At 43.6% G+C, this 18045-nt stretch overlaps 2 protein-coding genes across 2 annotated transcripts; both read right to left on the reverse strand.

Annotated features, from left to right (window-relative positions):
* Nucleotides 1-1886: 1886 nt before the first annotated feature.
* Nucleotides 1887-3078, reverse strand: LOC137296981 (uncharacterized). Its single transcript, XM_067828914.1, has 3 exons — nucleotides 3054-3078; nucleotides 2481-2557; nucleotides 1887-2147 (listed from the first exon to the last, which is right to left on the reverse strand). Exons 1-3 carry the CDS (start codon nucleotides 3076-3078, stop codon nucleotides 1887-1889), a joined length of 363 nt encoding a protein of 120 aa, XP_067685015.1.
* A 3184-nt stretch (nucleotides 3079-6262) lies between these two features.
* On the reverse strand, nucleotides 6263-16153 carry LOC137296982 (uncharacterized). Its single transcript, XM_067828915.1, has 3 exons — nucleotides 16129-16153; nucleotides 15556-15632; nucleotides 6263-6523 (listed from the first exon to the last, which is right to left on the reverse strand). Exons 1-3 carry the CDS (start codon nucleotides 16151-16153, stop codon nucleotides 6263-6265), a joined length of 363 nt encoding a protein of 120 aa, XP_067685016.1.
* Nucleotides 16154-18045: the final 1892 nt, after the last annotated feature.

An 18045-nucleotide genomic window follows, 5' to 3' on the forward strand; every position in this document is an offset into this window, starting at 1 on the left:
ACTTACCTGGGAGAAGATACTGACTGAAAAGCCTCAAGTTGACTTTGTGCTTCCTTATATTTGAGACAAACTAGGATATTGGTTTGACCGTGTAATAATGACGACGATAATCCTAATAAGAACAACAATGGTGCACGTGTATAGCATTATTACTCTTATGTTGCCAATATAAGCAAGAATCGTGATGATCATCTCCCAGTTCCCTAGGGCAGAAACGTGCTTTTTCTGTATCCACTTTCTGAACTAGATGATATACGATAAATAGCACATGGTAAGTCAAATCTTTGTGTTCAACGCCGTCACATTTTGAAGTTATCGCTTTGGGATACATGTACTCTCACTCACCCACTCAACCACACACACACACACACACACACACACACACACACACACACACACACACACACACACACACACACACACACACACACACACACACACACACACACACACACACACACACACACACACACACACACACACACACACACACACACACACACACACACGAAAAAACAACAACAAAAAAACACACACTTTCACTCACTGATTTGAGAACTTAGACATGTATGTGTGTAGCAGTATTGTGGTTTCCGTGTCTAAACTTGCTAGCGGAGACTAGACCTGGTCGAACTGGCAGTACTTGTACGTCTGATTATGTTCGTATCTAAACACCACCTGACTTTCTTGATCAGGTATTGCAGCCTATATGTATCCTGGAAGTAAAGGGTACCAATCCTGTTCAAGTATCATCCAAGTCACTAATTAATATGTCTATTAATTGCCTGGATTGAAAATGAGCAGTCAACGAGGAACAAATCCCCTCTTCAGTCTCACAGCGTGTATAAACACCCACAGGACAAGGGGACGGTTAAACAGCTGACTGCACAATGGGAGACCACTCTCAGTTATTTACGTCGTGTGTAAGGTATAGTAAGTGAAGTGATCGTAAAATATCCAGTCTTCCGAAACCATTTTTGTAGTCATGACTACACGCGATTACAGACTGTGATTTCCATCATAGGAAACGTGTAAAACACTCGACTAGAAGACAGGAACACAGCGGGATAGAGCAAATGACCCCTCAACATCTTCCTTTGTAATTAGTTAACTCTTATAGTAACTTCCAGATGTCTCATAAATACATTTACTTCAGCCTCCTCTCCAGCTGTGTTGCTGTCTCCTAGCAAAGAACTGACCCAAAGAAGGAAGGAAAACAGACTCATGTGTATACCATTCAGTGTTATTTATTATTTACATAGAATCAGGAAATAGAATGGCAAGTGCTGAAAAGAAGTCTCCAAATCGAGGCCAAAAGGGAAGCTCAGTCGTCTTATTAGAAGTGAAATAATCTTAGAAATGTCAGCCAAAAGGTATGCCAAAACATGCAAGATCGAAACGGGTGTGTCCAAAACTAAATCACAAGGGTGTAGCCAAAAGAGACCCAAAATGGGAAATGGTATACTAGACGAGCACCACAACACATCATCTCACACAACACACTCACACCCGATCATACATGCAAAACACACCATCATAAACCATTCACACTCACACGAAATAGTACACGGAACAAATTCTTATCCCAGCCTCTCTTTCTTTCTCCCTCTTTCCTTTTCACTCTCTCTCATTCTCTCTCTCTCTTTCTCTCTCTTTCTCTCTGTCAAACACACACACACTCGTACATACACGCATCAATAACACACACCGTCACACATAAAACCACTGTCTGTCTCATCTGCATGCAAATACACTAACATGCACACCCAGTCACACATCGTGTACTCTTGCACTTATACACACACACATCCAGTCACATATACACGTTCACCCTATGCACGCACACACACAGACACACATACACGCACGCACGCTGGATGAGGAATCTACGAGAATACTCTCCTAAAGAAGGCAGCCACTCTCTTCAGCGCCTTCCTCACGGGATGAATATCCTCCACGAAGCTGTCGTCGTCCTCGTCCTCGTACACCCAGTAGTCACTGTCGTCGTCACTTGGGACAGGGTAATAGTCGGCATAGGTGATGGTAACCGGGGCAGGGAGTGTCTCACCGTGGTCAGGGCAGGCCCAGAACGGGGTAAAAACACGCAGGGGGTCGGGAGAGGGACTCGGGGACGAAGCCAAGGGACGCTACATCGGTGAGTGGGGAGGGTGGGAGAAAGGAGGGTCATTGGGTGAGGTTGATAGGAGATTTTTAACGAAACAATATTAAGAAATGTCTGAGTGCATTGCCCCTGGTCATACATTCTATGAAGTACTATCCAATGGCAAACATGCTGATAGATTGTCAGAAAGAAATGCTAATGTGTGAATGGGAGAGGGGTAGCCGGGGACAGACTTTCAGCACACCATAACAGAGTAAGTAATATATAACGTCCCTGGTGTACATGAGACAGCTTCGACAAGGACTAGAGGAGCCAACTTTTCGCCCCAATCTGAAGGTCATGTAGATAAAATACATACACAGTCGGATTCCTCATCCAGCGACGGCCATAGACTAGCAGCAGGAGTGACGTGATACCGGATCATGTCTTCCCGTGCTGAAAATAACACAAACAACGCATTTACTGACAGGCCAAATATACGTACAGTGGAACTAAAGTGTTTGGGGGGCCGAGGAAACGATAGCGAGAAAACAGAGAGTGTTTTGGGGACACATATAGGCCACGGATACGCTTTAGAAGCATTAAAATGGGCATTATAATCAGTTTTCATATATAATCCATCTAGTAGTGTAGCGATTATGCTCCGCATATTGGAAAGGAATGCTTTAAGAAAAAATTGCACCTAATCCACGCCTTAGATCTACTAGAACGTCTATTATCATTTAACAACATCCACCATCGTATGTAAAAACAAAAAAGTCCCCATTTCACTGATAGAATAGACATTAAAAACATCAATATTTCTAAATTTCTCCCAAATTGCAAATGGCGGCTACTGGCAAACACACCCCTACCGTCAAACTACGGCCGCTTGCAGTAATAATGTACGCTTTTAACACATTTAAAATACAACAAAGGCCTCCTCAAATACCTTGAATATGCAGCCGTGTAAACATCTTGTCAGTAGATGATCTCAAAACGATGCTGTACTCAACGAAATGCAGAGCGGTAGCGAGCAAGAGTCAAAGTGAATCTGTTGGAAACAGAGGGGACCGTTGGCAACGACAACGGTAACTACATGGATACCAAGTCAGAACGAGGCGTCATCGAATGTGTTCGGCAACGTCAAAGAGCCAGCAATAGTTGCATCTCATGGGGTCAAATATCTGGCGAGTTTAAGGTTTTAAATCAATGAGTATATGTTGAAATGCTAGATGTACCATAGTTCACTGAAACGCCGTACGTGTTAGATGTTGAAAACACTCTATCAGCTCGGTGAAATTCATGTAAAGATTAGTATGAAGAAGGAAGGTAAAGTATTCGTTGTCAGTCAGAAAAATACAAGTCCTCCTATTCCCTTTTCGCTAATTCACATGTTTCTATCTCCGACAGAGAAGTTGAAGTCTGAACGCCTGTAGTGCCAGTAATAATATAGTAATGGTCACATGTACTTCACGATGAAAGACATCTGCGCAAAGGTGAAATACGGAGGACCTAATTTCTTGACTGGGACCATGTCTTGTCGTGGACACTGGATTTATTGACGGCTGAAGGCAAACGAAAGGAGAAAAGGAAGCAGATCCTGCTTTGAAGGCCGTTGTCATGGTTCCCGTCGGTGATAAAAAGAAGTGCATGTTGTGTTTATTGGGACCCCGAGTATTAACTGGCAAAGTGGTGAATGTCGGTAGTTGCTGACAATGTATAGTCATCTGACGTGGGGAGCGTCTTGTGGTGTGCAGTTCATGGTGTATGTTTCAACATGGTGGTAGCTGCACTAATTGCTGCGGAAAGACAAGCGCCGCACTTCGCCTCGGACATAGCTGGCCGATAAATGCGCGCTAATAAGGTGACAAGAGTGGTCTCCCTTTATGCATTGGCCGCAAGCAAGCTGGGTACGAGAGACTGGTCCACTCATACCTCCCAAAATACACAATAAATGAAATCAATGAACCTGCTTGTACGGTTACATAGTTTATTGAATACCCGATTCCATTAAGTAATGAACGCTACCTCTACAAAATATTTCCCCCAATATCCCCGTTCACGTGAAAGCCAAGGCAAGGTCCGTTCGTCTAATTGTAAGCCAAAGTGTTAGCTGCACTGCTCGTAAAGATGGAAATGTTCTGACAGTCACCACGGGTTGTCTGTGCATGTATTTGTTCAGTGAACCTGATCTGCTTTCTGGCCAAGGCCTGATGAAATCGCCATGGTCACCACACACGAAGACAATGAGTGAGTTAGTGAGTTTAGTTTTACGCCGCTTTTAGCACTATTCCAGTAATATCAAAGCGGGGGACTCCAGAGATGAGCTTCACACATTGTACTTACCTGGGAGAAGATACTGACTGAAAAGCCTCAAGTTGACTTTGTGCTTCCTTATATTTGAGACAAACTAGGATATTGGTTTGACCGTGTAATAATGACGACGATAATCCTAATAAGAACAACAATGGTGCACGTGTATAGCATTATTACTCTTATGTTGCCAATATAAGCAAGAATCGTGATGATCATCTCCCAGTTCCCTAGGGCAGAAACGTGCTTTTTCTGTATCCACTTTCTGAACTAGATGATATACGATAAATAGCACATGGTAAGTCAAATCTTTGTGTTCAACGCCGTCACATTTTGAAGTTATCGCTTTGGGATAAATGTACTCTCACTCACCCACTCAACCACACACACACACACACACACACACACACACACACACACACACACACACACACACACACACACACACACACACACACACACACACACGAAAAAACAACAACAAAAAACCACACACTTTCACTCACTGATTTGAGAACTTAGACATGTATGTGTGTAGCAGTATTGTGGTTTCCGTGTCTAAACTTGCTAGCGGAGACTAGACCTGGTCGAACTGGCAGTACTTGTACGTCTGATTATGTTCGTATCTAAACACCACCTGACTTTCTTGATCAGGTATTGCAGCCTATATGTATCCTGGAAGTAAAGGGTACCAATCCTGTTCAAGTATCATCCAAGTCACTAATTATTATGTCTATTAATTGCCTGGATTGAAAATGAGCAGTCAACGAGGAACAAATCCCCTCTTCAGTCTCACAGCGTGTATAAACACCCACAGGACAAGGGGACGGTTAAACAGCTGACTGCACAATGGGAGACCACTCTCAGTTATTTACGTCGTGTGTAAGGTATAGTAAGTGAAGTGATCGTAAAATATCCAGTCTTCCGAAACCATTTTTGTAGTCATGACTACACGCGATTACAGACTGTGATTTCCATCATAGGAAACGTGTAAAACACTCGACTAGAAGACAGGAACACAGCGGGATAGAGCAAATGACCCCTCAACATCTTCCTTTGTAATTAGTTAACTCTTATAGTAACTTCCAGATGTCTCATAAATACATTTACTTCAGCCTCCTCTCCAGCTGTGTTGCTGTCTCCTAGCAAAGAACTGACCCAAAGAAGGAAGGAAAACAGACTCATGTGTATACCATTCAGTGTTATTTATTATTTACATAGAATCAGGAAATAGAATGGCAAGTGCTGAAAAGAAGTCTCCAAATCGAGGCCAAAAGGGAAGCTCAGTCGTCTTATTAGAAGTGAAATAATCTTAGAAATGTCAGCCAAAAGGTATGCCAAAACATGCAAGATCGAAACGGGTGTGTCCAAAACTAAATCACAAGGGTGTAGCCAAAAGAGACCCAAAATGGGAAATGGTATACTAGACGAGCACCACAACACATCATCTCACACAACACACTCACACCCGATCATACATGCAAAACACACCATCATAAACCATTAACACTCACACGAAATAGTACACGGAACAAATTCTTATCCCAGCCTCTCTTTCTTTCTCCCTCTTTCCTTTTCACTCTCTCTCATTCTCTCTCTCTCTTTCTCTCTCTTTCTCTCTGTCAAACACACACACACTCGTACATACACGCATCAATAACACACACCGTCACACATAAAACCACTGTCTGTCTCATCTGCATGCAAATACACTAACATGCACACCCACTCACACATCGTGTACTCTTGCACTTATACACACACACATCCAGTCACATATACACGTTCACCCTATGCACGCACACACACAGACACACATACACGCACGCACGCTGGATGAGGAATCTACGAGAATACTCTCCTAAAGAAGGCAGCCACTCTCTTCAGCGCCTTCCTCACGGGATGAATATCCTCCACGAAGCTGTCGTCGTCCTCGTCCTCGTACACCCAGTAGTCACTGTCGTCGTCACTTGGGACAGGGTAATAGTCGGCATAGGTGATGGTAACCGGGGCAGGGAGTGTCTCACCGTGGTCAGGGCGGGCCCAGAACGGGGTAAAAACACGCAGGGGGTCGGGAGAGGGACTCGGGGACGAAGCCAAGGGACGCTACATCGGTGAGTGGGGAGGGTGGGAGAAAGGAGGGTCATTGGGTGAGGTTGATAGGAGATTTTTAACGAAACAATATTAAGAAATGTCTGAGTGCATTGCCCTGGTCATACATTCTATGAAGTACTATCCAATGGCAAACATGCTGATAGATTGTCAGAAAGAAATGCTAATGTGTGAATGGGAGAGGGGTAGCCGGGGACAGACTTTCAGCACACCATAACAGAGTAAGTAATATATAACGTCCCTGGTGTACATGAGACAGCTTCGACAAGGACTAGAGGAGCCAACTTTTCGCCCCAATCTGAAGGTCATGTAGATAAAATACATACACAGTCGGATTCCTCATCCAGCGACGGCCATAGACTAGCAGCAGGAGTGACGTGATACCGGATCATGTCTTCCCGTGCTGAAAATAACACAAACAACGCATTTACTGACAGGCCAAATATACGTACAGTGGAACTAAAGTGTTTGGGGGGCCGAGGAAACGATAGCGAGAAAACAGAGAGTGTTTTGGGGACACATATAGGCCACGGATACGCTTTAGAAGCATTAAAATGGGCATTATAATCAGTTTTCATATATAATCCATCTAGTAGTGTAGCGATTATGCTCCGCATATTGGAAAGGAATGCTTTAAGAAAAAATTGCACCTAATCCACGCCTTAGATCTACTAGAACGTCTATTATCATTTAACAACATCCACCATCGTATGTAAAAACAAAAAAGTCCCCATTTCACTGATAGAATAGACATTAAAAACATCAATATTTCTAAATTTCTCCCAAATTGCAAATGGCGGCTACTGGCAAACACACCCCTACCGTCAAACTACGGCCGCTTGCAGTAATAATGTACGCTTTTAACACATTTAAAATACAACAAAGGCCTCCTCAAATACCTTGAATATGAAGCCGTGTAAACATCTTGTCAGTAGATGATCTCAAAACGATGCTGTACTCAACGAAATGCAGAGCGGTAGCGAGCAAGAGTCAAAGTGAATCTGTTGGAAACAGAGGGGACCGTTGGCAACGACAACGGTAACTACATGGATACCAAGTCAGAACGAGGCGTCATCGAATGTGTTCGGCAACGTCAAAGAGCCAGCAATAGTTGCATCTCATGGGGTCAAATATCTGGCGAGTTTAAGGTTTTAAATCAATGAGTATATGTTGAAATGCTAGATGTACCATAGTTCACTGAAACGCCGTACGTGTTAGATGTTGAAAACACTCTATCAGCTCGGTGAAATTCATGTAAAGATTAGTATGAAGAAGGAAGGTAAAGTATTCGTTGTCAGTCAGAAAAATACAAGTCCTCCTATTCCCTTTTCGCTAATTCACATGTTTCTATCTCCGACAGAGAAGTTGAAGTCTGCACGCCTGTAGTGCCAGTAATAATATAGTAATGGTCACATGTACTTCACGATGAAAGACATCTGCGCAAAGGTGAAATACGGAGGACCTAATTTCTTGACTGGGACCATGTCTTGTCGTGGACACTGGATTTATTGACGGCTGAAGGCAAACGAAAGGAGAAAAGGAAGCAGATCCTGCTTTGAAGGCCGTTGTCATGGTTCCCGTCGGTGATAAAAAGAAGTGCATGTTGTGTTTATTGGGACCCCGAGTATTAACTGGCAAAGTGGTGAATGTCGGTAGTTGCTGACAATGTATAGTCATCTGACGTGGGGAGCGTCTTGTGGTGTGCAGTTCATGGTGTATGTTTCAACATGGTGGTAGCTGCACTAATTGCTGCGGAAAGACAAGCGCCGCACTTCGCCTCGGACATAGCTGGCCGATAAATGCGCGCTAATAAGGTGACAAGAGTGGTCTCCCTTTATGCATTGGCCGCAAGCAAGCTGGGTACGAGAGACTGGTCCACTCATACCTCCCAAAATACACAATAAATGAAATCAATGAACCTGCTTGTACGGTTACATAGTTTATTGAATACCCGATTCCATTAAGTAATGAACGCTACCTCTACAAAATATTTCCCCCAATATCCCCGTTCACGTGAAAGCCAAGGCAAGGTCCGTTCGTCTAATTGTAAGCCAAAGTGTTAGCTGCACTGCTCGTAAAGATGGAAATGTTCTGACAGTCACCACGGGTTGTCTGTGCATGTATTTGTTCAGTGAACCTGATCTGCTTTCTGGCCAAGGCCTGATGAAATCGCCATGGTCACCACACACGAAGACAATGAGTGAGTTAGTGAGTTTAGTTTTACGCCGCTTTTAGCACTATTCCAGTAATATCAAAGCGGGGGACTCCAGAGATGAGCTTCACACATTGTACTTACCTGGGAGAAGATACTGACTGAAAAGCCTCAAGTTGACTTTGTGCTTCCTTATATTTGAGACAAACTAGGATATTGGTTTGACCGTGTAATAATGACGACGATAATCCTAATAAGAACAACAATGGTGCACGTGTATAGCATTATTACTCTTATGTTGCCAATATAAGCAAGAATCGTGATGATCATCTCCCAGTTCCCTAGGGCAGAAACGTGCTTTTTCTGTATCCACTTTCTGAACTAGATGATATACGATAAATAGCACATGGTAAGTCAAATCTTTGTGTTCAACGCCGTCACATTTTGAAGTTATCGCTTTGGGATAAATGTACTCTCACTCACCCACTCAACCACACACACACACACACACACACACACACACACACACACACACACACACACACACACGCAAAAACAACAACAAAAAACCACACACTTTCACTCACTGATTTGAGAACTTAGACATGTATGTGTGTAGCAGTATTGTGGTTTCCGTGTCTAAACTTGCTAGCGGAGACTAGACCTGGTCGAACTGGCAGTACTTGTACGTCTGATTATGTTCGTATCTAAACACCACCTGACTTTCTTGATCAGGTATTGCAGCCTATATGTATCCTGGAAGTAAAGGGTACCAATCCTGTTCAAGTATCATCCAAGTCACTAATTATTATGTCTATTAATTGCCTGGATTGAAAATGAGCAGTCAACGAGGAACAAATCCCCTCTTCAGTCTCACAGCGTGTATAAACACCCACAGGACAAGGGGACGGTTAAACAGCTGACTGCACAATGGGAGACCACTCTCAGTTATTTACGTCGTGTGTAAGGTATAGTAAGTGAAGTGATCGTAAAATATCCAGTCTTCCGAAACCATTTTTGTAGTCATGACTACACGCGATTACAGACTGTGATTTCCATCATAGGAAACGTGTAAAACACTCGACTAGAAGACAGGAACACAGCGGGATAGAGCAAATGACCCCTCAACATCTTCCTTTGTAATTAGTTAACTCTTATAGTAACTTCCAGATGTCTCATAAATACATTTACTTCAGCCTCCTCTCCAGCTGTGTTGCTGTCTCCTAGCAAAGAACTGACCCAAAGAAGGAAGGAAAACAGACTCATGTGTATACCATTCAGTGTTATTTATTATTTACATAGAATCAGGAAATAGAATGGCAAGTGCTGAAAAGAAGTCTCCAAATCGAGGCCAAAAGGGAAGCTCAGTCGTCTTATTAGAAGTGAAATAATCTTAGAAATGTCAGCCAAAAGGTATGCCAAAACATGCAAGATCGAAACGGGTGTGTCCAAAACTAAATCACAAGGGTGTAGCCAAAAGAGACCCAAAATGGGAAATGGTATACTAGACGAGCACCACAACACATCATCTCACACAACACACTCACACCCGATCATACATGCAAAACACACCATCATAAACCATTCACACTCACACGAAATAGTACACGGAACAAATTCTTATCCCAGCCTCTCTTTCTTTCTCCCTCTTTCCTTTTCACTCTCTCTCATTCTCTCTCTCTCTTTCTCTCTCTTTCTCTCTGTCAAACACACACACACTCGTACATACACGCATCAATAACACACACCGTAGCACATAAAACCACTGTCTGTCTCATCTGCATGCAAATACACTAACATGCACACCCACTCACACATCGTGTACTCTTGCACTTATACACACACACATCCAGTCACATATACACGTTCACCCTATGCACGCACACACACAGACACACATACACGCACGCACGCTGGATGAGGAATCTACGAGAATACTCTCCTAAAGAAGGCAGCCACTCTCTTCAGCGCCTTCCTCACGGGATGAATATCCTCCACGAAGCTGTCGTCGTCCTCGTCCTCGTACACCCAGTAGTCACTGTCGTCGTCACTTGGGACAGGGTAATAGTCGGCATAGGTGATGGTAACCGGGGCAGGGAGTGTCTCACCGTGGTCAGGGCGGGCCCAGAACGGGGTGAAAACACGCGGGGGGTCGGGAGAGGAACTCGGGGACGAAGCCAAGGGACGCTACATCGGTGAGTGGGGAGGGTGGGAGAACGGAGGGTCATTGGGTGAGGTTGATAGGAGATTTTTAACGAAACAATATTAAGAAATGTCTGAGTGCATTGCCCCTGGTCATACATTCTATGAAGTACTATCCAATGGCAAACATGCTGATAGATTGTCAGAAAGAAATGCTAATGTGTGAATGGGAGAGGGGTAGCCGGGGACAGACTTTCAGCACACCATAACAGAGTAAGTAATATATAACGTCCCTGGTGTACATGAGACAGCTTCGACAAGGACTAGAGGAGCCAACTTTTCGCCCCAATCTGAAGGTCATGTAGATAAAATACATACACAGTCGGATTCCTCATCCAGCGACGGCCATAGACTAGCAGCAGGAGTGACGTGATACCGGATCATGTCTTCCCGTGCTGAAAATAACACAAACAACGCATTTACTGACAGGCCAAATATACGTACAGTGGAACTAAAGTGTTTGGGGGGCCGAGGAAACGATAGCGAGAAAACAGAGAGTGTTTTGGGGACACATATAGGCCACGGATACGCCTTAGAAGCATTAAAATGGGCATTATACTCAGTTTTCATATATAATCCATCTAGTAGTGTAGCGATTATGCTCCGCATATTGGAAAGGAATGCTTTAAGAAAAAATTGCACCTAATCCACGCCTTAGATCTACTAGAACGTCTATTATCATTTAACAACATCCACCATCGTATGTAAAAACAAAAAAGTCCCCATTTCACTGATAGAATAGACATTAAAAACATCAATATTTCTAAATTTCTCCCAAATTGCAAATGGCGGCTACTGGCAAACACACCCCTACCGTCAAACTACGGCCGCTTGCAGTAATAATGTACGCTTTTAACACATTTAAAATACAACAAAGGCCTCCTCAAATACCTTGAATATGCAGCCGTGTAAACATCTTGTCAGTAGATGATCTCAAAACGATGCTGTACTCAACGAAATGCAGAGCGGTAGCGAGCAAGAGTCAAAGTGAATCTGTTGGAAACAGAGGGGACCGTTGGCAACGACAACGGTAACTACATGGATACCAAGTCAGAACGAGGCGTCATCGAATGTGTTCGGCAACGTCAAAGAGCCAGCAATAGTTGCATCTCATGGGGTCAAATATCTGGCGAGTTTAAGGTTTTAAATCAATGAGTATATGTTGAAATGCTACATGTACCATAGTTCACTGAAACGCCGTACGTGTTAGATGTTGAAAACACTCTATCAGCTCGGTGAAATTCATGTAAAGATTAGTATGAAGAAGGAAGGTAAAGTATTCGTTGTCAGTCAGAAAAATACAAGTCCTCCTATTCCCTTTTCGCTAATTCACATGTTTCTATCTCCGACAGAGAAGTTGAAGTCTGCACGCCTGTAGTGCCAGTAATAATATAGTAATGGTCACATGTACTTCACGATGAAAGACATCTGCGCAAAGGTGAAATACGGAGGACCTAATTTCTTGACTGGGACCATGTCTTGTCGTGGACACTGGATTTATTGACGGCTGAAGGCAAACGAAAGGAGAAAAGGAAGCAGATCCTGCTTTGAAGGCCGTTGTCATGGTTCCCGTCGGTGATAAAAAGAAGTGCATGTTGTGTTTATTGGGACCCCGAGTATTAACTGGCAAAGTGGTGAATGTCGGTAGTTGCTGACAATGTATAGTCATCTGACGTGGGGAGCGTCTTGTGGTGTGCAGTTCATGGTGTATGTTTCAACATGGTGGTAGCTGCACTAATTGCTGCGGAAAGACAAGCGCCGCACTTCGCCTCGGACATAGCTGGCCGATAAATGCGCGCTAATAAGGTGACAAGAGTGGTCTCCCTTTATGCATTGGCCGCAAGCAAGCTGGGTACGAGAGACTGGTCCACTCATACCTCCCAAAATACACAATAAATGAAATCAATGAACCTGCTTGTACGGTTACATAGTTTATTGAATACCCGATTCCATTAAGTAATGAACGCTACCTCTACAAAATATTTCCCCCAATATCCCCGTTCACGTGAAAGCCAAGGCAAGGTCCGTTCGTCTAATTGTAAGCCAAAGTGTTAGCTGCACTGCTCGTAAAGATGGAAATGTTCTGACAGTCACCACGGGTTGTCTGTGCATGTATTTGTTCAGTGAACCTGATCTGCTTTCTGGCCAAGGCCTGATGAAATCGCCATGGTCACCACACACGAAGACAATGAGTGAGTTAGTGAGTTTAGTTTTACGCCGCTTTTAGCACTATTCCAGTAATATCAAAGCGGGGGACTCCAGAGATGAGCTTCACACATTGTACTTACCTGGGAGAAGATACTGACTGAAAAGCCTCAAGTTGACTTTGTGCTTCCTTATATTTGAGACAAACTAGGATATTGGTTTGACCGTGTAATAATGACGACGATAATCCTAATAAGAACAACAATGGTGCACGTGTATAGCATTATTACTCTTATGTTGCCAATATAAGCAAGAATCGTGATGATCATCTCCCAGTTCCCTAGGGCAGAAACGTGCTTTTTCTGTATCCACTTTCTGAACTAGATGATATACGATAAATAGCACATGGTAAGTCAAATCTTTGTGTTCAACGCCGTCACATTTTGAAGTTATCGCTTTGGGATAAATGTACTCTCACTCACCCACTCAACCACACACACACACACACACACACACACACACACACACACACACACACACACACACACACACACACGCAAAAACAACAACAAAAAACCACACACTTTCACTCACTGATTTGAGAACTTAGACATGTATGTGTGTAGCAGTATTGTGGTTTCCGTGTCTAAACTTGCTAGCGGAGACTAGACCTGGTCGAACTGGCAGTACTTGTACGTCTGATTATGTTCGTATCTAAACACCACCTGACTTTCTTGATCAGGTATTGCAGCCTATATGTATCCTGGAAGTAAAGGGTACCAATCCTGTTCAAGTATCATCCAAGTCACTAATTATTATGTCTATTAATTGCCTGGATTGAAAATGAGCAGTCAACGAGGAACAAATCCCCTCTTCAGTCTCACAGCGTGTATAAACACCCACAGGACAAGGGGACGGTTAAACAGCTGACTGCACAATGGGAGACCACTCTCAGTTATTTACGTCGTGTGTAAGGTATAGTAAGTGAAGTGATCGTAAAATATCCAGTCTTCCGAAACCATTTTTGTAGTCATGACTACACGCGATTACAGACTGTGATTTCCATCATAGGAAACGTGTAAAACACTCGACTAGAAGACAGGAACACAGCGGGATAGAGCAAATGACCCCTCAACATCTTCCTTTGTAATTAGTTAACTCTTATAGTAACTTCCAGATGTCTCATAAATACATTTACTTCAGCCTCCTCTCCAGCTGTGTTGCTGTCTCCTAGCAAAGAACTGACCCAAAGAAGGAAGGAAAACAGACTCATGTGTATACCATTCAGTGTTATTTATTATTTACATAGAATCAGGAAATAGAATGGCAAGTGCTGAAAAGAAGTCTCCAAATCGAGGCCAAAAGGGAAGCTCAGTCGTCTTATTAGAAGTGAAATAATCTTAGAAATGTCAGCCAAAAGGTATGCCAAAACATGCAAGATCGAAACGGGTGTGTCCAAAACTAAATCACAAGGGTGTAGCCAAAAGAGACCCAAAATGGGAAATGGTATACTAGACGAGCACCACAACACATCATCTCACACAACACACTCACACCCGATCATACATGCAAAACACACCATCATAAACCATTCACACTCACACGAAATAGTACACGGAACAAATTCTTATCCCAGCCTCTCTTTCTTTCTCACTCTTTCCTTTTCACTCTCTCTCATTCTCTCTCTCTCTTTCTCTCTCTTTCTCTCTGTCAAACACACACACACTCGTACATACACGCATCAATAACACACACCGTAGCACATAAAACCACTGTCTGTCTCATCTGCATGCAAATACACTAACATGCACACCCACTCACACATCGTGTACTCTTGCACTTATACACACACACATCCAGTCACATATACACGTTCACCCTATGCACGCACACACACAGACACACATACACGCACGCACGCTGGATGAGGAATCTACGAGAATACTCTCCTAAAGAAGGCAGCCACTCTCTTCAGCGCCTTCCTCACGGGATGAATATCCTCCACGAAGCTGTCGTCGTCCTCGTCCTCGTACACCCAGTAGTCACTGTCGTCGTCACTTGGGACAGGGTAATAGTCGGCATAGGTGATGGTAACCGGGGCAGGGAGTGTCTCACCGTGGTCAGGGCGGGCCCAGAACGGGGTGAAAACACGCGGGGGGTCGGGAGAGGGACTCGGGGACGAAGCCAAGGGACGCTACATCGGTGAGTGGGGAGGGTGGGAGAAAGGAGGGTCATTGGGTGAGGTTGATAGGAGATTTTTAACGAAACAATATTAAGAAATGTCTGAGTGCATTGCCCCTGGTCATACATTCTATGAGGTACTATCCAATGGCAAACATGCTGATAGATTGTCAGAAAGAAATGCTAATGTGTGAATGGGAGAGGGGTAGCCGGGGACAGACTTTCAGCACACCATAACAGAGTAAGTAATATATAACGTCCCTGGTGTACATGAGCCAGCTTCGACAAGGACTAGAGGAGCCAACATTTCGCCCCAATCTGAAGGTCATGTAGATAAAATACATACACAGTCGGATTCCTCATCCTGCGACGGCCATAGACTAGCAGCAGGAGTGTCGTGATACCGGATCATGTCTTCCCGTGCTGAAAATAACACAAACAACGCATTTACTGACAGGCCAAATATACGTACAGTGGAACTAAGGTGTTTGGGGGGGCCGAGGAAACGATAGCGAGAAAACAGAGAGTGTTTTGGGGACACATATAGGCCACGGATACGCTTTAGAAGCATTAAAATGGGCATTATAATCAGTTTTCATATATAATCCATCTAGTAGTGTAGCGATTATGCTCCGCATATTGGAAAGGAATGCTTTAAGAAAAAATTGCACCTAATCCACGCCTTAGATCTACTAGAACGTCTATTATCATTTAACAACATCCACCATCGTATGTAAAAACAAAAAAGTCCCCATTTCACTGATAGAATAGACATTAAAAACATCAATATTTCTAAATTTCTCTCAAATTGCAAATGGCGGCTACTGGCAAACACCCCCCTACCGTCAAACTACGGCCGCTTGCAGTAATAATGTACGCTTTTAACACTTTAAAATACAACAAAGGCCTCCTCGAATACCTTGAATATGCAGCCGTGTAAACATCTTGTCAGTAGATGATCTCAAAACGATGCTGTACTCAACGAAATGCAGAGCGGTAGCGAGCAAGAGTCAAAGTGAATCTGTTGGAAACAGAGGGGACCGTTGGCAACGACAACGGTAACTACATGGATACCAAGTCAGAACGAGGCGTCATCGAATGTGTTCGGCAACGTCAAAGAGCCAGCAATAGTTGCATCTCATGGGGTCAAATATCTGGCGAGTTTAAGGTTTTAAATCAATGAGTATATGTTGAAATGCTACATGTACCATAGTTCACTGAAACGCCGTACGTGTTAGATGTTGAAAACACTCTATCAGCTCGGTGAAATTCATGTAAAGATTAGTATGAAGAAGGAAGGTAAAGTATTCGTTGTCAGTCAGAAAAATACAAGTCCTCCTATTCCCTTTTCGCTAATTCACATGTTTCTATCTCCGACAGAGAAGTTGAAGTCTGCACGCCTGTAGTGCCAGTAATAATATAGTAATGGTCACATGTACTTCACGATGAAAGACATCTGCGCAAAGGTGAAATACGGAGGACCTAATTTCTTGACTGGGACCATGTCTTGTCGTGGACACTGGATTTATTGACGGCTGAAGGCAAACGAAAGGAGAAAAGGAAGCAGATCCTGCTTTGAAGGCCGTTGTCATGGTTCCCGTCGGTGATAAAAAGAAGTGCATGTTGTGTTTATTGGGACCCCGAGTATTAACTGGCAAAGTGGTGAATGTCGGTAGTTGCTGACAATGTATAGTCATCTGACGTGGGGAGCGTCTTGTGGTGTGCAGTTCATGGTGTATGTTTCAACATGGTGGTAGCTGCACTAATTGCTGCGGAAAGACAAGCGCCGCACTTCGCCTCGGACATAGCTGGCCGATAAATGCGCGCTAATAAGGTGACAAGAGTGGTCTCCCTTTATGCATTGGCCGCAAGCAAGCTGGGTACGAGAGACTGGTCCACTCATACCTCCCAAAATACACAATAAATGAAATCAATGAACCTGCTTGTACGGTTACATAGTTTATTGAATACCCGATTCCATTAAGTAATGAACGCTACCTCTACAAAATATTTCCCCCAATATCCCCGTTCACGTGAAAGCCAAGGCAAGGTCCGTTCGTCTAATTGTAAGCCAAAGTGTTAGCTGCACTGCTCGTAAAGATGGAAATGTTCTGACAGTCACCACGGGTTGTCTGTGCATGTATTTGTTCAGTGAACCTGATCTGCTTTCTGGCCAAGGCCTGATGAAATCGCCATGGTCACCACACACGAAGACAATGAGTGAGTTAGTGAGTTTAGTTTTACGCCGCTTTTAGCACTATTCCAGTAATATCAAAGCGGGGGACTCCAGAGATGAGCTTCACACATTGTACTTACCTGGGAGAAGATACTGACTGAAAAGCCTCAAGTTGACTTTGTGCTTCCTTATATTTGAGACAAACTAGGATATTGGTTTGACCGTGTAATAATGACGACGATAATCCTAATAAGAACAACAATGGTGCACGTGTATAGCATTATTACTCTTATGTTGCCAATATAAGCAAGAATCGTGATGATCATCTCCCAGTTCCCTAGGGCAGAAACGTGCTTTTTCTGTATCCACTTTCTGAACTAGATGATATACGATAAATAGCACATGGTAAGTCAAATCTTTGTGTTCAACGCCGTCACATTTTGAAGTTATCGCTTTGGGATAAATGTACTCTCACTCACCCACTCAACACACACACACACACACACACACACACACACACACACACACACACACACACACACACACACACGCAAAAACAACAACAAAAAACCACACACTTTCACTCACTGATTTGAGAACTTAGACATGTATGTGTGTAGCAGTATTGTGGTTTCCGTGTCTAAACTTGCTAGCGGAGAC

This window comes from Haliotis asinina, chromosome 9 (genome assembly GCF_037392515.1).
Source record: "Haliotis asinina isolate JCU_RB_2024 chromosome 9, JCU_Hal_asi_v2, whole genome shotgun sequence".
Classification (NCBI taxonomy): Eukaryota; Metazoa; Mollusca; class Gastropoda; order Lepetellida; family Haliotidae; genus Haliotis; species Haliotis asinina.